Source organism: Drosophila novamexicana, unplaced genomic scaffold, assembly GCF_003285875.2.
Source record: "Drosophila novamexicana strain 15010-1031.04,08,12 unplaced genomic scaffold, DnovRS2.1 tig00000512-arrow-arrow-pilon, whole genome shotgun sequence".
NCBI classification, from domain to species: domain Eukaryota; kingdom Metazoa; phylum Arthropoda; class Insecta; order Diptera; family Drosophilidae; genus Drosophila; species Drosophila novamexicana.
The window spans coordinates 566,915-587,515 of record NW_020824809.1 but is presented as its reverse complement, the minus strand read 5'-3'; the positions used below and the strand labels follow the sequence as shown (position 1 = coordinate 587,515).

General features: G+C 42.6%; 4 protein-coding genes across 4 annotated transcripts in view; 1 reads left to right on the top strand and 3 right to left on the bottom strand.

Annotated features, from left to right (window-relative positions):
- LOC115761927 (dorsal-ventral patterning protein tolloid) overlaps positions 1 to 14,077 on the bottom strand; it is a 34,678-nt gene extending 20,601 nt beyond the window's left edge. Inside the window, exons 1-2 of the mRNA XM_030703958.1 lie at positions 13,926 to 14,077; positions 5,115 to 5,691 (exon numbers count right to left, since the gene is read on the bottom strand). Of these exons, the coding sequence (XP_030559818.1) occupies positions 5,115 to 5,532 (418 nt within the window). The 5' untranslated portion in view covers positions 5,533 to 5,691; positions 13,926 to 14,077. The remainder of the gene's footprint in view (positions 1 to 5,114; positions 5,692 to 13,925) is intronic.
- Positions 14,078 to 14,700: 623 nt separating this feature from the next.
- Positions 14,701 to 16,023, top strand: LOC115761963 (methionine aminopeptidase 1). The gene is made up of 3 exons (XM_030704004.1): positions 14,701 to 14,896; positions 14,977 to 15,714; positions 15,773 to 16,023. The coding sequence occupies exons 1-3, from the start codon at positions 14,743 to 14,745 to the stop codon at positions 16,003 to 16,005; spliced, it is 1,125 nt and encodes a 374-aa protein (XP_030559864.1). The 5' UTR covers positions 14,701 to 14,742; the 3' UTR covers positions 16,006 to 16,023.
- Positions 16,024 to 16,064: 41 nt separating this feature from the next.
- On the bottom strand, positions 16,065 to 16,485 carry LOC115761964 (DNA-directed RNA polymerases I, II, and III subunit RPABC5). The gene is made up of 2 exons (XM_030704005.1): positions 16,306 to 16,485; positions 16,065 to 16,227 (listed from the first exon to the last, which is right to left on the bottom strand). The coding sequence occupies exons 1-2, from the start codon at positions 16,398 to 16,400 to the stop codon at positions 16,119 to 16,121; spliced, it is 204 nt and encodes a 67-aa protein (XP_030559865.1). The 5' UTR covers positions 16,401 to 16,485; the 3' UTR covers positions 16,065 to 16,118.
- A 242-nt stretch (positions 16,486 to 16,727) lies between these two features.
- LOC115762012 (putative uncharacterized protein DDB_G0271606) lies at positions 16,728 to 20,601 on the bottom strand. Its single transcript, XM_030704081.1, has 4 exons — positions 20,596 to 20,601; positions 18,403 to 18,933; positions 16,941 to 18,320; positions 16,728 to 16,874 (listed from the first exon to the last, which is right to left on the bottom strand). The coding sequence occupies exons 1-4, from the start codon at positions 20,599 to 20,601 to the stop codon at positions 16,728 to 16,730; spliced, it is 2,064 nt and encodes a 687-aa protein (XP_030559941.1).

The following is a 20,601-nucleotide window of genomic DNA, read 5'->3' as shown; positions in this document are numbered from 1 at the left end:
TTTTGACCCATATCTATATACGAATCTTGGGGTAAGATTTGGACATGAATTTCGACTAAAAAATTGGTGTCGAGATTTGAATGCCAGATTAATCTAGAGGGAAAACCATGAAGAAAAATCCAAACTTCGTGAAAATCGGATAAAATTTGACCGAGATATGGGGGTGGTAATTTTGGCCCATGTCTATATACGAATCTTGGGGTAAGATTTGGACATGAATTTCGACTAAAAAATCGGTGTCGAGATTTGAATGCCAGATTAATCTAGAGGGAAAACCATGAAGAAAAAGCCAAACTTCGTGGAAATCGGATGAGATTTGACCGAGTTATGGGGGTGGTAAGTAAGATTTGGACATGAATTTCGACTAAAAAATCGGTGTTCAGATTTGAATGCCAGATTAATCTAGAGGGAAAACCATGAAGAAAAAGCCAAACTTGCAGTTTGCTTATTTAGTTTGCTAAATTTGCATCAACAATGATTTCAAGTATACTTACACAATTGAAACTTTAACATGAAGCTGAATAAATTATATAAGTATACATATTTGTAAGTACTATATAAGATGTTTGTATGTAAGAGGTCAGCGCCTCGAAGTATGCAGCAAAAAATAATATGCAGCTCTATGAGCACTCATCTGCTCGTATGTCTGTCTATTGGCCTGCTATATACTTACATATACATGTACGATGCATGCTAAATTTGAAAGCAACATGCTGGTTAAGCTGCACGCACACAAACACACACACACCCCTGCATGACAAGGACTAAATCCTTTGAAAAGTCCTTCGTACCGTACAACTGTTGCAATTGTTTGTCTATCTAGCTATCCGTCGGCTTACTTTATGCCTGTGTGTGAGCGCTCTGTAATTGTGCGTAAGCCACGCCCCCAGGCGTACAACAAACGCACACCCGCACTAAAACAAACACACACACACATGTGCAATAAGTGTGCAGCTGCCATTTTGGCATTAATTAATTATGCAAACAGTTTAAATTAAGTTTATTTTATTTACACATGTTGCTGCATGTTTGTCACGCCGTGAGTGGGCGTTTGCCAACTATGAGTCAAAGTGGATTTTAAATAAATACAAAATCATACACATTTTCATACATATATATATATATATAAGTGCATATACATACACAAACAAGCAAAGGCCCAGGACATTGGACATGCAATACAAGGCATGTGCATTTCAAGTTATCGTTGACACCGTCACAAATTTCAAAGTGACAACATTGGAATTAGTAAACCGCATTTGTATCTGTCTGCAGCCTGGAGCGAAGTTCTGAAGCCTGCAAGCCAAGCCAAGCCTAAAATCAGTAGAAAGTTAAAGTAAAATGGAAAACCCTTAAAAGAACTGCGCGCCTATTGGTGCGAGTGTCGTTCTTACAATTTGTGTTTCCGATATATGTATAACACTTCCGACTCTCGACTTCCGACTCCCAGTAATAACAAATGAGTTAAATATATCTTTATATACTGATTGCGCTGACTGACTGAGTAACTGACTGGGTTATCGTATGTGATAGAGGTGCACGCTAAGACGAACTTAATGAACCATCCTCTCGGCTTCGAAGAGTTTTCAAAGATCTTTGTGAAAATTTATTTGTTATGAGCTTTACACTTCCGTCCCTTTTGGATGATAAATACGGGTTAGAGGAAATGGGAGAAATGAAAGAAAATATATTTTTTTGCGGATTCAAAAAAAATAATCTGCTTATACAACACAAAATAGCAGAAAATGTTAACATATATTTATACATTGAATTCACTTGCAGTTGTATTTTGTATATTGTATTGCAAGTAAAGAGGATAAGGATAGGTAGAGAGCAGCTTCAAGACTACCCCTTTCGTCTGAAGTATTTTTACTTGTTTACTTGTCTACTTGTCCATGCTTAGCCTCCATCAAAGGATTTGTAATGAAAAGTTAGTTATTTCTCGAACGGTTGACTGACAATAGTCTGAAAGCAATTAATATTTTACCCGCTGTCTTCAGCCTTAGTGGGCAACGAGGATCCGGGTTCGAATCCCTGGCAAGTGTATGTATTTAGTTTTGTGTAAATGGTTGACAGCATAATAATAATAATAATATATTAAATCTTAACATTCCTCTAAGAATGAGTTATTTTTTAAATGAAATCAGAAATCTTGACACATCTAAGGGTACATAGTAAATTGTGCAATTCGATTGTTCTGTGGCTAATTTATTGTCAGTTGGGAAATCCCACTGTCTGTGCGTTGGCCAAACCCTCAACGTCCCGTCACGTCGGCTTAGCCAAATCCATCTACGTCCGTAACCACAGAAATATAAAGTGGCAGCTCTGTGCGCTATGCCGCTAAAAGTGCGAACCGTAAATAGTTGTGATGTCTGTAACTTCTCCAGGTTACTTGCCCCGCCCACCATCCTAGCTGCCTCTTCTCTCACATTCATGAGTGGTGTGTTTGTCTGGACGATGCATGGAATGTCTGCTAAGTGGCTTTTTATTTCCATGGCTGAAAAAGCCAACGACAGTGAAGAATGGCGTTAGTTTGGCGCGGTTTAGCGTTCCGCTCACTCGTTTATAGGCCATGTTTCAAGCTCCTACACATTTGTCCGGGTATGTGTGCGTGTGTAGGGTGAAGGGGGCAGGGTGGTCCAAATTATTTGCAGTCGCTTTGGCCCTGGGTAGGTTGTTTATGCTTTCAGGCTAGTGCAACCCGCACAGCCTGACGTTTTGGTAGCTCTGGTTGCGGTTTCGTCTAGTTTGTTTTGTTGTTGTTGCTGTTGCTGTGCCTAGACCGTTGTTGTCATCATTACTGTCGGCAACTTTGCCTAGTTATCTACAGGCTTGCTGTCTCGCGTTTCCGCGCCCTTTTCACATTTGTAGTGTCATTTGCGGTTTGATTTCGAGTTGCAGCTCGGCGACCGAAAAGACCGACAGCCACGCGCACACAGCAGCGCGTTTCTCCAACTGGTCTTTTAGCGTTGCTTCTGAGCCATCATCACTTTCATCATCACTTTGATCAAATTTGCATGCATTGCGGGCCAGACATCGTGCATACCCACTTAAACCACTTAAATGTTTTGTTTTGCCCAGTTTTGAATAGACTGGACGGCGTCTGAAGGACGATGTTGAGTCCTGTACTATAAATGTTATATCTGAATCGAGTGTCAATTAATTTTCAATATAGAATCTTTTTATGTCCTTTCAGATTAAGTTAGACTAGACTAATGTCTAGTGTTTCATATTCAGCTCGTTAATATTAAGGTAGTGTAGTTAGCTAGCTGAAAATCTAAATGCTAACCCAAACCTGCAAAAGCAACGATAAATTTATTGTCGAGTTTCGAATTGAGCTACAGTTAATGTAATGTTTGTTAAGTTTTGTTGTTGTTCCAGCTTTAACAATTTCTGTCGTCGTTGTTGCTGTTGCTCAACTCTGCTCATACTAATGCTACAGTGGACGTTCAATTCCAGCTTACTTCAAAATTCAATTAGTTAACTTTGTGTTGCGTAGAGAAAACCAAGAAAAATTTGTTTGTGTTTTCCTCCCCCATTGTTGTTGCGTGCATTTGCATACATTAGGCTCTCTTTCAGTTTGCTGTACTTGCATGTGTGCCAGTTTATGTGTTTATGTATGTGTGTGCGTATGGTAGGTTGTGTATGTATTCTAAATCGGCTGTGACCCAATTTGTGAGCAACAGAATGCAAAGAATTCATTAATTGTGAGAATGACAAAATCGAGCGCGTGAAAATCCCTGTGCACCCTTGATTAATAGCGGCCTGTTTTTCTGGGAGCATGTAAAACCATGCCCTAAACAAAGAGAAAGATTCGCCCTGAAGCGTTCGGATACATGTATGTGAGTGAGTGTGACTGCCTTGTAAATCAAACCGACTTCAGCCAACCTTCGGATGGCCCTGTAAGTAGAAACAGACAGTCAGGGGGTACAGTGAAACACAGAAATTTATAAATTGGGAGTTTACTTGGATACATAAACGATTCACAACTCACAATTAGAGGGAGCGGCCTTAACTATTTCTATTTTGATCACTGCAAATAGAAATTGCATCTACTTTAAACAATTCTTTAGTCGAGCTTTATATCAAATGGGGCAGAATTACTTATCAACATCTAATCGAGCAAGTTTCTGCCCAACTGAAGCTGACGAAAGCTGAAAGCTTTTTTTCGTTCCAGGATCAATGAAAGGATTGTAAGAATTGTATGATAATATTGCAAAAGTCTGAGGCTAGATTACATATACACTGAACATCAATATTTTAAATGTGGGTATAATATTTTCAAAACTTAAAAAATTGATATGTATGCTATTGAATTTATTCCCGTTTTTGTATTGCTTCCATTGTGATGCACATTGTCAACTCGTTGGACTACTTGACACTACATTGCCAATGGCAGCGAAGGCGGGAAATGGTTTGCTCATGTATTCCATGGAGCCAACTTTTTGACAATTGATGTGCGCAAATACTTATAAGTCAGACTCGCTCGCACAACCGCCCATAGACAAACTTGGCTGGGGCCACATTACATCCCAGTTGCCGGCAGACAAATTGCAATCCTCGTCGCCGTCGCCTTGGTCGTCTTCATCGAAGTTATTCCGCACACAGATACAGGCATTGATATGCTCGTTCTGGAGGCATTCAATTTGATTCTGAAAACCGAGGTAAATTCAATTCAGTTGAGCAGCCAGGCAAGTTGATCTGATGCTACAATGGAGCTTAATTTTCAACGCTGCATCTAACGGTGCCAGTGGTGTCTTGGGCGTGCACAGTGTGGGTGAGCTTTGGCGAGCACGCTTGGAAAAGCCAGCGCATATCAAGAACATTGCGTGTGTATGAGATAAGTTTACAAGACTTTTCACTTTTACTCAAACTTAAGACATTGCAAAGCCAATAGAATTTGCAAAGCGTTGCTTTTGGCCACACAGGCAAACACAATATACACACGTATATGACAAATGCTTATAACGCAAATAGTTGACTTATGGATTGACTTAGCGCTAACTAATTCGATTTTGCGCTTAGGCAGCGCAAATGCGAGACCACATAAGATGTGAGGGTCTTATGACAGCATATTTGACAGCACAGCGAACCAAGTTTAATGTACTACTCACCCGCCTTGCAGGGGTCCATGTCGATGTCATTGGACACCTTGGGTGCCACTTGCATGTGCAGCAGCTGCTCAATGCTGTATTTGCTATGATAGGCCCGAAGATTGTTCTGCAGTGGTAGATGATTAAGGTGATGCAGGTGCGACTTGTGCTGCCCGTAGCCATGCTGGTGATAAGGATGAGTGGCAGCTGACTCTTTCACGTACTCTTTGACGTATTTGTTGTTGTCGCGCTCATGCTTCTCAACAATGGCAACGTTATCCATTGAAGTGGGCGCCACCAGTGGATCCCCATGCAGTTTGGCGCTTTTGACATGTACCGAGATTAACACCAGCAGCGCGGTGGCAACCAGCAGGGCGTAGTTGGTATAGCTCATTACCCGGCCGCCGCGTCCGGCTCCAAGCCGGCTCTGCAGCGCCATCTGAGCGTGGTTTTTACTGCTGCTCCGCACGTTCTTTCGCTTGTCAATTGTCGTGACGCTGCGAACAGTGTTGTTTGCCTTTGTTTTTGCTTTGCGTTTTGTTTATCGCCTCCGTCCGTTCCCAGTTCAAGTGCGCTGCATTCTCGCGCTGCACGTGGCCTGCAATGATCACGGAAAATTGAGATGAAATAATTGTTGAATTGCCTCAAACTGGCTCGTTTTGGTTCTCATTTGAATAGAAATGAATTGTCGAGGCCGATCAGTCAATTGATCTGTGTGTCCGTATACACACAGCCATAGTACATAAATACATAAACATATACATACATGTATAGGTTAATATATTCTGTTGATAACCCCAACCCCTTGTATGAAATATTTGTAGAACAATTTTGTTTATGCTTATTAATCAGCTCTTGAATGTCTTTGTATAAATGTTCTATGGAAATAAACTCAAGTCTTTAAATCTATCTATAAATCAAAGAAAGTAAACAGAATAGCTATAGACTAAGCATTAAGTTAGAATTTGCCAATCGTTAGGTTTACGACACATTTTAGATAACTGCACTGGCTTCATTTGCTCGGATAGATTATTTACAAATGCTACGCAAGACTTTAAGACTTACAGTAGATGCCTCCAGGCAAAATTATCTGTACAAATTCTGTTCAATCCGACCATAATAAGCTGAAGCAACAGCAAAACATGTAGAGCAACAGCAACCGAACAGCTGGAAGCAATCCATGCACACCCGGCGTCTAATTTACATATGGGTGCTTGTGTGTGGGTGTGCGTATGCGTGTAGGGTTATGTTGTGCACAGCTGTGCACATCTTGAAGCACAGAAGTTGTGCACATTTACTTGGAATGCTCCTCAGTAGCTGGCATAGCACATTGTGTGTGAGGTTGCTTGAAAGGGGCATAAAAGAGGATTGTCGTATCAGAGGCAGGACAGCAGGCAGACAGACAGACATCCATACAATGACCTGCAACAGCTCATAAACGAGATGCGACCGCCGGCTGTCATCAGTTGTGCACTCAATTAACTTGAGTTAAAGGTGTCTCAGCAAGGACACACGCTGCCCAGACGCCTTTGGACAACTATGTACAATGACAGGTAATTAAAAATCGCTTAAGGCACCCCGGGCCGTCCTCTTGCCTAAGAGCTATACAAACTTTGGTTGCCAATTGAATATACAATAAAAAAAAACCTTTTCAATTAACTTAAATGTTCGCCCGGCTATTATCGCCCTTTTATTGTTACCAGACCCCAGGAAATGTTGGCAATTTCGTTAAATCATTTAATTTCCGGCGCGCACTACCAACAATTACAACAACAGTTATTCAACAAAGCAAATCAAGTCCCTGTCTGGATTTTTATGGCAAATTAAGTTGGCTTCTGCGAAGGGAGTCGGTAAGCTGAACGCGCTGGCTGCCAAAGACTTAGCCAGCAAGCAACTAGCAAATAAAGCCAAAGACACTTTCAGCAGCAACCCTTGGCAAAAGTGGCTATAACAACAACAGCAGACTCAGCTCAGCAACTACATCTGTGTGGTAAACAAAGAGTGCAACATATTTTCTTAATTTCATTTCATTTCGTTTCGTGCGTGTGCAGCAGGCAAATGTACAGGCAGGGGCGGCAACAGCAGACCCCGTTTTCAGGATACTCAGTAGCATAATTGCGTATACGCCGCATGGCACTGGCTCTTACAGAGGCAACAACGGGTGCCTTAATCGGGGAGCATTGTGGCGCCGGCTGCTCATTTATGCAAATTATAAATTCAATTGATTAATTCTGAGCTAACAGAGAGTTAATTTTTCGTTTAACTGTCGCGTTCATATGCTCTTGCAAAGGAATTAAGTCTTGGGCAATGACAGCGCTCAGTACTTTGCACTGTTACCGCCTTTGGTCTCCGTTCGCTTGTTTATCGCTAGCTGAGAAGCACCCACATGGACTTCAGCACTTATCAGTGGACAGCGCAGAAAGTTCTGGGTCTAGGTCATTTTTGGGCAGCGCATCGCAAACGTAAACAAATTAAAATTTCATTGCACGGCTGCGCAATGTATTAAGAGAAGTGCAGAGGTTGCAATGTTCTTTGATGAATTTTTTGTGTGTGTTTGATTCGTATATTTTGCTAACGATATTTAAAGATTATGTTGGGCGAATGGAATATTTAGTTTAATTACGTAAGATAAGGTCCTTAGACACACAGCTTCAGCCATCCTGCTGCTCACTCACAGTCAGTCAGGCCATCAATCAGGCTTGTCAAGTGTGCGCCACTTTCAAACTACCCGAGCTGACAATGACAAGCGCAAAGTGGACGGGGATATTACAAACGGTCTAGGCTGGAGTTGTAGTCAGTAGAATGGCATCTCAGTTGCCTTATCTCTTCTTGCGACGTCCCGCCTTGGCTCGCCTCGTCTCAGTCACTTTTAGTGTTTTACAAGCAGATATCTTGACATGAGTCCTTTCTCCCAAACTTCTCTAAATGGCCTCGCGCTCATTTTTGCTTTATTTTGATTTGCCCTGTCGCACTGACAGTTGACATTTAAAGTTGCAACTAAGTACATATTTGGCGGCGGATATGAATTTTATACCCTTGTCAAGAGTCGGAAGCAGAAAATTAACGACTGAACTGAGGGCATCTTTCGAGGTTCGCCCCAATTGCATGATTCCTCAAAAAATGTTGTAGTTTGTCTTGGGTTTCTGAGGATATGGCTATATATATTAATGCAATACATTTGCAATACATTTTATCAATGATTAGTATTGGTATTAACTTGTTTACTAAAATAATTTTTAATTGATTCACCATAATAACAATAATAACATTCACACTGAGGCTCGTGTGTTCTGTTCTTGTTTACCCCATTCAAAAAAAGTGTTGTTTTTTATTATTTTCTAGCTCACTTTTCTAATTCACAACTGTCAGAATGTTGCAATACCTTGTATTTTCAAAATAAACACCTTTACAAATAAGTATTAGAAGTCAGGACTTGGTGGGACACTTTCTCTCTCTCTCTCTCTCGTTTAAGGGACTGATTGGTCCAAACCTTAAATGGCGTATAGTTAGGCTGTTACTGTTAATTGCATATTCCAACGGGCAGGTAAAAGGCAAATCCGATTTGAAGAATCTAAAATTTATTTTATTGGCAATTCATCAGTCTCGAATTGAATTTCTAAAATCGCCGAAACACGTAATCAATAAGTTCTTTTGTAGGGCTTTGAATGTAAGTTTGAGGTTGATCGGAAAAAACTTAAAGCTGCGTCCAAAAAGACCCGCATTTTTCACCGAGACAGCTTTGATTTTGGGAAAAATGTGAAACACTTTTTATATAGATCAATGAAAACAAATTTGAGCGCGAAATATCACCCACCAAATCGTTGACCGCCATTTCCACCAAGGCGGAATGCATTTTGGAAAAGTGTAACACCCCTCAAAGGAATTTGAACAAAGATCGTTGAAAATGAGTTTAGACTGATGGTAAGCAAAAAATTAGCATACTACAATTTTTCGCGATTGCCTAAACCCTTCTTAGCATGCACCTTCATCACATAAGGTAACTACTAGCTCTGACGGTTTGGGCTGTACGTTGATCCCCAATCGGTCAGTCAGTCAAGCTGTTTTATATATAGATATATAAATATTATATTAACGAAGTAGGCTTTGGGTTGCGATCACGCTTGTAAATTGCATTCATGCATTTGCAGATTTAAAATAAAAATAAAAATATTTTAAAGGCTTTTTCATTAATATATTTAAGTCTCGGCTCACTTTATTCTTTGTTCGTTAATTTTAGCTGCACGACTGATAAAAAGTATTGCATATCAACAGGCGCATATTGGATAAACAGACCAAATGGACAGAACTGGAAATTGTCAGCAAGCTCTCCAAGAAATAAATTTCAATTACCAACGCAAGGGCATAATGAAGGGAGCTTATTCCTTTTCACGGGCGAACAACCGGGCCGACTTTTATGAGACTTAAATGCTATGCAAGCGCAAAATGTAACGGGACTGCCAAACAAGCACGCAAACAAACGGGCCAACAACCGCACAGATAGACAAGCAAACGGGCGCACACTGAAAAGGAGCAAAGGCCACAGCCGGAGCCACAGCCAACGGCAAATAATTAAGCTTGGCCTGCTAGCACCTGTGGCCTCTCAGCTAGCGCCGCCGACCAGGTGGTTGCAACTGTAGCCGAAATGCGCCTGGACGGGCTTGGGCACCTTTCTGGCCCTAGTCGCTGCGGTTCAGTTGGAGCCATGTGAATGTAAATAAAGTTCAACCGTAAAATACACCGCAGACAGATAGGCTGCCGATGTCGTTGCTGTTACCGTCGCCGTATCTTATAACTGAGAATGGGGCTTTCCCAGAGCCGCAGTGTAAATAAAAAAAATTAAAAATAAAGATGTGTTAAGGTGCCACACAGAACATGACCAATGGTCAGCCAGCTGTTTATGAACTATACATTCGCCTTGCATCCGAGACAGCACAAGACTAAGAAATAATTAATACTAACAACAGAAATGATGATCGGACCTGGAATAAGCTCCACTGGGCTGGAGCTGGAACCCTCGGGCTTGTGCTCGTCAGTTTATGCTGCGGCTGCTGTTGCCTGATTTTTTCTTTTGGTCATAAATAACAATTGCCAACGACTATGCCAGTAAAAGGAAACCAACGGCAAGTGCGAGGAAAGAAAATATGGTGCCGAGATTCCTTTTTATGGTGATTGTGTGGGTAATCGACGTCGGGCCAAGGCCGGTAGCCTGGCAGCGGCGATAAAAACCAATACAAATATGAAAAGCAAATGAAATCCTTTTAATTTGGCAAATAAAACCGACTGCCAGGCGGTCCTCGGTCCTCTGAATGCTATACAAATTTGTATGAGCCCCAAAAGATGGCAAAAGAAACAGCAGAAAAGTTGCGCAGAAATTGGAGTCGTGACTTTTGGCATGTAAATGATTTTTTCATGAATCCCCCAAATGTGTGCAAGTGAAGGCATGAATTAAGTCAACCCTGAGAACATTTGAGGCGAAAATCAAGTTTTTCACTTAAAATTTCACATGAAAAATGAGTATGGCAATGCATTTATTTCCATTCAATTTAATTAACCCGCATGATTTCAATATTTATAATGGATAATTATAATAATAATGGATTACCATAAATGAAAAGTACATTTGAAACTTGAATAAATCATTCGAAATAAGATCAAATAGATAGACTCGCCATTTATGAGTACCGAATATTTTAAATTTAACGATACACAAACTTTTGATACAGCAAACCAACCCCAGAAACTAAATATGCTTCGATATTAATTAATTGCACATGGTGCAGGAAAAATAAAAATCTTGCCTTAAGCAGAGCATGGTCACGGGGACAGTTCTCCACAATCAGACGTGTGGAAGTGCTCTTGTATCTAGACCGACGGGAACACACACACACACAGGGACAGACACCTATGCTCACCCACTTGCCGCATATCATTAACTTTGCTTCATACCAGCATCAAGAACGGTGATAACAAAATATTTATGTGAAGGAGAGGGCGAGGGGCAGTACTGCAAAAGATGAAGTGAAATACGAAGGAAAATAACTCGTCGCGTGATGAGTATGAGAACATTGAATGGCCCTTTCTGCATTATATCCCATCATCTGTTCGTTGAGAGAACGCCCACGCGACACTTGCCATATCCGCCTCGTACGCCACACAGATTCATGAGCCTATACAAATATTCATAAAATAACTCAAACAGATACTTTGAATGCTTTGCAGATACTGAGATTTTGAGCTGCCCAGGCAACGCAGATATTCGACACAGTGGATTAAAGCCACAATAGATCCGAAAGTAGACACAAATCTGAATGCTGGTCCTCTCGGCACCTGCGGCACATAATAAGCTTTTAATTTTCTTACTTTTGCTGCGATAGCAAATTGAAAATGAAATTTTCAACATGACAAATCCCCAAGTAAAGCAAATAAACCCAAAAATACAGAAAAAAATGTATCAAGCACGCGCCCCTCAACTGAAGTAGAAATGCGTGCAAAGCACAAAAAATGAAAGAATAAAGAGCTTTCTCCAAAATATTAAATACCCTTTACGACACACATATGTATGTATGAGAGTTGTGCCATATTTCTGTGCCTTGATTAACTTAATCAAATTTTCCATTTGCAACCAAGTATTTGACAATGCCAATAACCAATAACTAAGATTTCATATATACATTAGTTAAACTGTGTGTTTAATAAAAGGGAATTGGCATAAAAAGCATGCCTATTTAAACGTACACAGTTTGTGTCAGAGCTTAAATACTCTACATACTCTCTGCAAGGGTACACTAAACGAGAAGAAACGAGAGGAAGCAAAATGTTTTCTATTCATAAGCAAAGTTGGCAGAAATATGAAATGAAATGTCGCAGAAACGGAAAGTATTGTTGGGTAATGCATACGCGCGCAATTTTTTAATGCGGAGGGAGGTAACATGAAACGCTTAATGGCGTTGGTTGGCAATAAGCAGGCGAAGATGCCACAAAATGTTTGCCGGGCCAAAGGACAAGCAACGAAACAGCCAGGACCAGTGAAGCAAAAGTGAAATGCGTTTGCAGCAGCTTAAATTTATACGGCAGTGGGTGTGGGTATGTGTGTATGTGTGTGAATGTGTGAGTGCACTGAAGCGTTAGAAACCTGGCAACAATATCAATATGCGTCTCTTGTGCTACGTTTGCTACAAAAGCAGCGTCGTCAGCGCCGTCCCCGACATTGTACGCCGCCCCCTGCTGACAATTGTTTGCCAGCGGAAGTTGATTTTCTGGCAAAGCGGAAGTGTTGAGGCGCTGGAAAATGCGGCAGACGCGCGACGGCAGCGAATTTCATGTTTGTGGCATGCCTTGCTGCGACGCATAAATTTTCATCTAACTGACAAAAAGCATCAGGCAAAAGTGAAGCCAAAAAAAACCCAAAGCGAACAAATGCGGGGAATATACATACTTATATATTTTGCTAATGCCACATCATTGGGCATCAAAGGCTGGAGCAGGAGCCACAGACGGGTCCAATTAACTCGGTCGGCATTTAAGTTTTGCCTTTTGTGTTCTTACCTTTAATTTCAGTGAGGCTTGCACAGCCTCTGGGCAAACGACGCAGATCGTTGGCCAAAAAAAGCAGTCGCCCAACAACAATCGCAGCAATACAATAACAACAAGAACGACAACAACAGCAACAGCAACAAAAGCAAGAGCAATGTGCGATCCTGATTCGTTCAATCTGTGTCTGCGATCGAGTTCAAAGCAGCAGCAAGGCAAGATCGTTGCTGTCTCTCCATCAGCCTCTGCTGGCGTCGCTGCTTGCCGCAGCAGCGGTACCTTGACTTTTGACGATGTTCCGTATTGCAGTAGCCCGAACAAAACAATAAAGTAATGTCTTAGTATATAAACACAAACACGCACACACACACACACGCATATGCATATTTGAATTAATAAATATATGTATATCCCACAACATATATTCACACACACACACACAGTCAGAAAGCAGATTCTATTTTAATTACACAGACGGCCTTTAGAACGAAGACCATTGACAATTGACAATTCGCGTTTCGCTCGATTTTGTTTGTTATTTATTGTTTTTGTTTTTGATGAAATGAAAAGCGGAAAACGGACAACGACACAATCATTCAGTCAGTGGAATAGTGGAAAGCGTAAAACGCAAAACACCCACAACGTAAAACGCCGGTGCCGTTGATTTCAGTTCAAGAGGGGATGAATGAGGTGTAGGCGGTGGAGGGTAAGCAACGTACAGTGCACACGGATGGCAGCCGCGTGCCGTTTGTTATTTATAGCTATTGTTGCTGTTGCGTCTTTTCTGCCTCTATCAGCAGCGCCAGCAACAGCAACAGCAGCAGCAGCAGCAGCATCAGCATCAGCATAAGCAACAGCAATAGCAACTGCGGCGCGTTTGTCGCAGTCTGCTTGAAATAAATGCAAAAACAACGTCGGGCAACTACGACAGCTGCTGATAAGGAAAACGCATAGAACGCGATCGAACGTCGAGTGCAAAGATCGCGACAAACTGATCTATTCACGGTCCGACGGACTGACTGTCTGACAGATTAGCTGAAGACGAACGACTAAGTAATATAGAAACTAAATAGGTACAATAAGCACCTTTGCTTTTAGTTAGGATATAGCTTTTTATTTTCCCATTTGCCAAATTTGTTTTTATTTTAATGCAATAGTCGGAAAAAATAACCAGGATGCAAGTTCCACCTGTAGCTGCACTCCAAAAAGATGCTACATTTTCTTTATATATAAGCACATTCCTTTTAATATTATAGCGTTAGAAATAAGTGCACTTATTGTTATTCACGAATACAAACATACACTTGAGTGCCAAAGGAATCCTTTTTTTGGCTCGTTTCGATTTTGTGTTCTGCTCTCGATCAAACAAGTTTGTTGCTGTTTTTCTTTCGTTCGCGTTATTTAGCCGCCACAAAGATGCACACGTCCGTTTACGACGAAAGGTTCTCGCGCTTTGATTTGAGAGATTCCAACATAAACAGAGCAAACATAGCCACTGGCACAGCTGTGTTTAATAGACAGAGAGAGAGAGAGAGAGAAAGAGACATTATTGGTGTGTGTGAGAAAGAGAGAGAGAGAGGGAGAGATAGCTAGAGGGAGAGAGCATGCGCTGAGATGCTTGCTAACAGCTGCTTTTTCTTAACAGTCGCAACCGCTTTGAACTGATGTAAGTTCAAATTCATTTAATATATCAGTTATTTATTTTAGATAAATTTGATTACTATACACCCTCAACAAAATTATCTCTAAGCACACGATTTTTATCAATTTAGGGTTGTACATACTTTAAGTTGCTTTTAAATTGCTTTTTTACTCAAAAGATCTTGACAAAACTCTGTAATTATTAGTTTTAATAATCCTATGAAAGAATCTCAGGGTTTTTATAACAAAATGATTAGGTTTCAATATTAACAAATTCCAATCCTTTGGTTTTTACCATGTTTTTGCTGTTAATATTGCCGTTGGTGTCATTGCAGCCATATTGTGATAACGGCCCTAAACATCGATAAAATCATATCGATGTATTTAATAAAAATGTATTAACGGCGTTGTCTATAATTAGTTGCCTTCAGAGTGCTAAAATTGGAACGGTTGTTAATAGCAATTTTCACGCATTGAGATGACGCAAAGTTGTGAAACAACGAACTGCAATAAGGAGGCAACGCTACAATGCCCCACTTGCCTTAAGTTGGGCATCAAGGGTTCATTTTTCTGCTCACAGGCTTGCTTTAAAGGATTCTGGAAAGAGCACAAGGTGATCCATGCTTTAGCTGGTAGGTTTCCACCTAATATACATATTCGTATATATACATTTAACAGGATTTCCCAAAAATGTGATATTCTTCCCATATAGCCGGTGGGGAGAAACATCCCGTAGACGAGGGTGTGTACAATCCCTGGCCACATTTTCGCTTTACCGGCAAATTGCGCCCCTTTCCGCAGACTGCCAAACGTGCTGTGCCTGAAGCTATTGCGCGTCCAGACTATGCTGATCACCCAGCGGGACGTTCATTGTCGGAAGAATCCTTGCGCGGGACAACAATAAAGATACTCGATGATGATGAAATTGAGGCAATGCGAGTAGCTGGACGCCTAGGACGGGAGTGTCTTGATGAAGGCGCCAAAGCCATAGAGGTGGGCATTACAACTGATGAGTTGGATCGGTTGGTGCACGAAGCAGCCATAGAGCGCGACTGCTACCCTTCACCCCTCAACTACTACAATTTCCCCAAGTCCTGCTGTACGAGCGTGAACGAGGTTATTTGCCACGGTATACCGGACAAGCGTCCATTGGAGAACGGCGATATCTGTAACATCGATGTGACTGTCTATCACCACGGTTTTCATGGCGATCTCAACGAAACATTTTTCGTGGGAGACGTATCAGAAAAACACAAAAAGTTGGTACGCATCACGTACGAATCATTGTGCAAAGCTATCGAATTGGTGCGCCCAGGCGTTAAGTACCGGGAGATAGGTAACGTTATTCAGAAGTATGTGGCGCCGCATGGTTTTAGCGTCGTCCGCAGCTATTGTGGTCATGGTATTCACCGTGTTTTCCACACTGCCCCCAATGTACCCCACTATGCTAGTAAGTCGATTGGCATAGATAATCTCCTAAAGATACTGATGTTTTGAACCGTCCACAGAGAATTCTGCCGTTGGAGTGATGGCCGCTGGGCACTGCTTTACAATCGAACCAATGATTTCCGAGGGTGTCCAAAAGGCGGAATCTTGGCCTGATGACTGGACCGCCGTAACAGCTGATGGCCTTTACTCAGCCCAGTTCGAACAAACTCTGCTGGTAACTAACAATGGTTGTGAGATCCTCACGAAGCGCCGCGAGAACAATGGGCAACCATGGTTCATGGATAATTTGTAGTCCACTTGGAGATTTTCTTTTTGATAAAGCTTTAATTTGTTTTAACAATAAATATAAAGTTTGTAGTTCAAAGTCAGTTTATTTTTGATGCCCATGCGTAGACTCTCACACATTTACTTCTCAAGTGGCGCATAATTAAGCAGCTTCTCAATGAGATCCACATGGCCGAGCAGCATGCGACGACAACAATAGCGTTTTAAGCCCAAAGCATCCAGGGCATCACTAAAGAATTTATGTTAGAAGCTTGTTATAGATCGGGCAAAAAAGGAGGAATGTGGGCAAAATAGCCGTGCGTCTTACCCTTCTGTGTACTCTGCCTGAAGCAAGCCAAGGTAGGATTCCCACTTGTTTCCGATTACCTTGCCACAAGTAAAACACCGAATTGGTATAATCATCGCGGTTGCAATCAATTTAAATAGTGTTCTAATATTATTTAATTACTTCGTGCGTGTTCCGTCGACACATTTATGCTTAGCTTCATTTTTCCTGCAGGCCTGCCAACTTGTTCAAAATTAAATATCGAAAGTAAATGAGCACATTGTCTGAGTATCGATATATAACAGTGTGACCCATCAGTAATGCATTAAAATGCGCGTTATTTTAAAATATTAATACATTTATTTATTACACTATCGACTTGCTATATGTTTAAATTTATAAATGAGTCTGTAAAATAAATATTCGAATGTCGCTAAGGACTACGTTATAACAAAAACAAATTTTTATTTACTGCTGGCGTCATTTTGGCTGCCTGAAACTTCTACAGAAGTTGAAACGGGAAACAAATCCTTTGCCGTATTGTTACCGTCCAGTGCGGGCACATTTTCAAAGGAGCCTTTTTTTGGATTATCTGAGCGCTTCTGCAGACGCTGCTGTAAGTACAGAAATAATGTATACATATATAGGCTAAAAGCTTCAAATGAATCTAATCCTACCGTTTCGGACGTTTCCTCATCTGGAACAAAAATACGTAACGGCGTATTACTGCCAAGCTGCTGCTGTACCAGACGCTGATGTTCCTCGAAGGCAGTGGCCGCTGCATCTGGGGGATAATTTTGTGACTGTTGCTGTTGCTGCTGCTGTTGCTGTTGCTGTTGGTGCTGTTGGTGCTGCTGAAGTTGTTGCTGTTGCAGTTGGTGTAGTTGCAGTTGTTGCTGATGCTGTTGATGCTGCAAGTGTTGTGCCTGTGCCTGTGCCTTTAGCTCTTCCAACTGTAATTCTTGCTGATATTGCTGTTGCTGCAGCTCTTGCTGATATTGATGTTGTTGGAATTGAGCATGTGCCTGTGCGTTCAGTTCTTCCAATTGGATCTGTTGCTGTTGCTGCTGCTGCTGCTGTTTTTGCAGCTCAAGTGCAGCATGCTCAGTTTCCAACTGCTGCCGTCGGGCTTCTTCCTCAGCATACGCTTGCAGCAGCTGGGAAGAGTCGTGCGAGTTTCCATAGTAGTTAGATACCACAAATCCGCCCTCTGGCGCTGTTGAACTAACTGCTGCGGCGACATTGGCCAGGTGGAAAGGCGCAGTCTCATAGACGGGTTCGGCAGACTCACCTAACGCTGGCGCGGCAATTAGTGCTGCATATTGCGGCGCCGTATCCAACACCGGGTGTATATTGTGTTGAGGATCCTTGGCGGCCTGCAGAATTTGGCCATTGCTGGCCACCTCCTGCGTCAGATCAGCGTTCACGTATCCGGTCTCAACGACGTGCTCTGTGCTGGGCTTAAAAAGTTGCTGCTTGTGCTGGGTGTAGAGCTGATTAGACTGGGTGACCAGATAGGTGGGATTGTAGATGGGTATGTGGGCCGCGGGCAAGGCGGCTGCTATGAAGGGCTGTGTCGCCTGCTGCGAAAACTGTATGGGATATATTGGAACCGTTTGAGCAGCCGCCTGGGCACCCACAATCTGAACTAGCGGTTGAGCAGGCAGATGGTTGCTTTGCACATCCGAAGGGAGTGGCTGGTTGTTGCTAGGCGTGTTGTAGCTCTCCGTTGCGACCTTCACTTTGCTAGTGGGCAACGATGGGTCGGGATCTGGGGCAAAGAGTTTCTGCGAGCCCGAAATAGGATCGCGAATCGTTTGATCATTTGTCTCATCCTCATGCACGCTGTAATAGCTGCCCACAGCTGCGGGCGGCCCATAGGCTGGGGACTGTGGACGTTGTGTGCTCTGTGGGGGCGAGTTTTGTGGGGGCAAGTATTCGGTGTCTAATCCATCATCTATCTGATTGTCGTGATCGTGATGCAGTGCCAGATTGGGGGCGGGTACCGTATAAATAGGTGCAAAGTGCTCGGTGTTGTAATTGTTGTGCGTGTCCAGCTGTGGGGCATGTGAGGCATGTGAGGCATGTGAGGCATGTGAGGATAAGTGTTCATGTCCTGCCCGCTACTGTGGTACTTACCGGCAAGTTCTGCAGCTCGCTGTAGGCAACCGCTGTGGGTTTCTCATACTTAAAGGGCTTCTCATATCCGAAAGTTGGCTTGGAATGCGGCTTGGAGTTACTTAGCTTGATCTTCAGCGGCTTCCGTAAGCTACCTGAGGGCTTAAGATACACTGGAGCGCTTAGCTTAAGCGGGCGTGATCCACGTAAATGATGCGGTGGCGCTCCATGCAACAGGTGAGCGTGGGCGTGCGAGTGCCCGTGCGCGTGTAAATGGGAGTGAGCGTGTGAGTGCGGAGCCAGATGCTGATGAGCGTGACTATGGGCGCCAGGACGACCCTTTAAAACCAATGGAACTGGCTGATCACTGCGAATCTGCACAACCAGTGTACGCTGCTTGCCAGTGGAAGCAGCTGCAGCGCCGCCAGGACGATTTAATTGATTGGCGCTCTTGGGAGGCCAATTGTTGTTGCTGAAGATCAGCGGACGCTTTCCAACAGGCAGCTCACAGCTGGCCAGGCCCAACAGTAGCGTAAACAGTAGCGTAAAAGGCTAAAGTAGTAGAGATGTCAAAATGTAATACGAAAATTCATTAAACAACATTTAATTATCTTGCGGGTAAGTACTCAACAAATAAACAAATAAAACTTTCTAAGCTCTATCAGCGCTAAGCTCACAATGTGGTTAGGGGAATAGAGGGGGCTGGGAGGGGGTTAGGGCAGTAGCATGTAATCAACGGACGGTCGGAGAACCGAAAATAATGGCCTTAATTTGTATAAATTGGCGGTTTTCTAAAATTTTATCACGTCGCCTGGGGCTAGCCACTAAAAGCTGGTTAAGCTATCATATATATGTGTGTGTGTGTGTGTGTGTGTGTGTGTGTAGACACGGTAGCCATAACTGCAGGCGGACCAGGCGGGCGGATGTCTCGTCTAATTAAACGTGTGGGCCAACGAAAGTGAAATACCAAATCGATTTGGTTCTGTTATGAACGCGACGAGGCCTCTGCTGTGCCGTGCTTTGCTTTTGGTATGCCTGCCCCTGGAAGTCAACAATTTGGCGTCGTAATTGTTGCAACAACTAATTTCACTTGTCTGCCGGAGACACTGGCAATGACAATGTTGTGCCGTTAGTCCGGCAGTCAATCAAGCGCCGCGCTCAGGTGAAACTGACAGCCGACCGTAGCCGGTCGCAGCGGACAATGCGACCACTGTGCTGCACTGTGGTTATTGATTACGTGCTGCGTTTGCCTAATCGAAATTACAAACGTAATTGAGACCAAATTGCTGGCTTGGTGTTTATCAAGTGGCTAGTAATTTGATATTGCTTTGTCGCCTGTAAAAATATGCATAATAATGGTTGACGTCAACCAGGAGCGGCCGATGGTGAATGAACTTGTGCGGTGGGAGCAGTTAATATCAACTCGTTTAAAGAAAGTCAAAGTCCCGATAAAATTAGTATTTTCATAATTTTATGCATTCGCCACATACAAATGTCGCCAGCAACTAACTTGAAGTAGGAATTGGTTTTGGACTAAATTCCACTATGGCTGCCCGCTCACAATTCGAACTGTAGCAAATCAGGGGAAACCATAAACAAGCACAAGTTAACCCAATTCACAACGCATTTGGCCAACCTGAAATGCAACTTTTATTTAGCACTAAGCCAACTGTTTTCGAGCAAACGCATCATTTTATTTTCAAGTCTTCCCGCCACACTTTGTTGCACATTGAGGCAAAGTCAATGCCAGTAGCCGTGGCAGTGGCCGTGCCCGTGCCCGTGCCTGTGCCTGTCAAGCAACTGCAGTGTAATTGGTGCGCAGTGTGCACAAAGCGAGCGGCCCATTGTTTGTTGTTTAAAGCGAAAACTCGGCGCATCAAGTGCTCTCATTGCAACTGCAACCGAACCGCAAATGAAAGTGCACACAATTGCCCCTCAATCGCAATTTAACAAGTATTCAAAGCATGGGCTGCCACAGCGCCATCAATTGCAATTCAATTGAAGGAAAAACGAAGACGAAGTTGCAGTTGAATGGCGGCATTGTCTTTAGATTTAAGCGAAAGACAGAAAAAATATAAGATGAATTATCAACATGGAGTCAATAGAAACTTCCAATTTGCATACAATTAATGCATTTCAGGTTGTGATTCCCAGCGGGCTAATTTTCAATTATCGATAATTGAGCCCAACTAAATAAGCATGGGATTTACTTACCTTCAT

Coding starts and splice junctions, on each gene's coding strand:
- LOC115761963 (XM_030704004.1), top strand. CDS start 14,743: ATGACGCAAAGTTGTGAAACAACGAACTGCAATAAGGAGGCAACGCTA. Junction 14,897..14,976: donor GGTGATCCATGCTTTAGCTG/GTAGGTTTCCAC, acceptor CTTCCCATATAG/CCGGTGGGGAGAAACATCCC. Junction 15,715..15,772: donor CAATGTACCCCACTATGCTA/GTAAGTCGATTG, acceptor AACCGTCCACAG/AGAATTCTGCCGTTGGAGTG.
- LOC115761964 (XM_030704005.1), bottom strand. CDS start 16,400: ATGATTATACCAATTCGGTGTTTTACTTGTGGCAAGGTAATCGGAAAC. Junction 16,228..16,305: donor CAGGCAGAGTACACAGAAGG/GTAAGACGCACG, acceptor TAAATTCTTTAG/TGATGCCCTGGATGCTTTGG.
- LOC115762012 (XM_030704081.1), bottom strand. Junction 18,321..18,402: donor GCGAGCTGCAGAACTTGCCG/GTAAGTACCACA, acceptor CATGCCCCACAG/CTGGACACGCACAACAATTA. Junction 16,875..16,940: donor ATGAGGAAACGTCCGAAACG/GTAGGATTAGAT, acceptor TACTTACAGCAG/CGTCTGCAGAAGCGCTCAGA.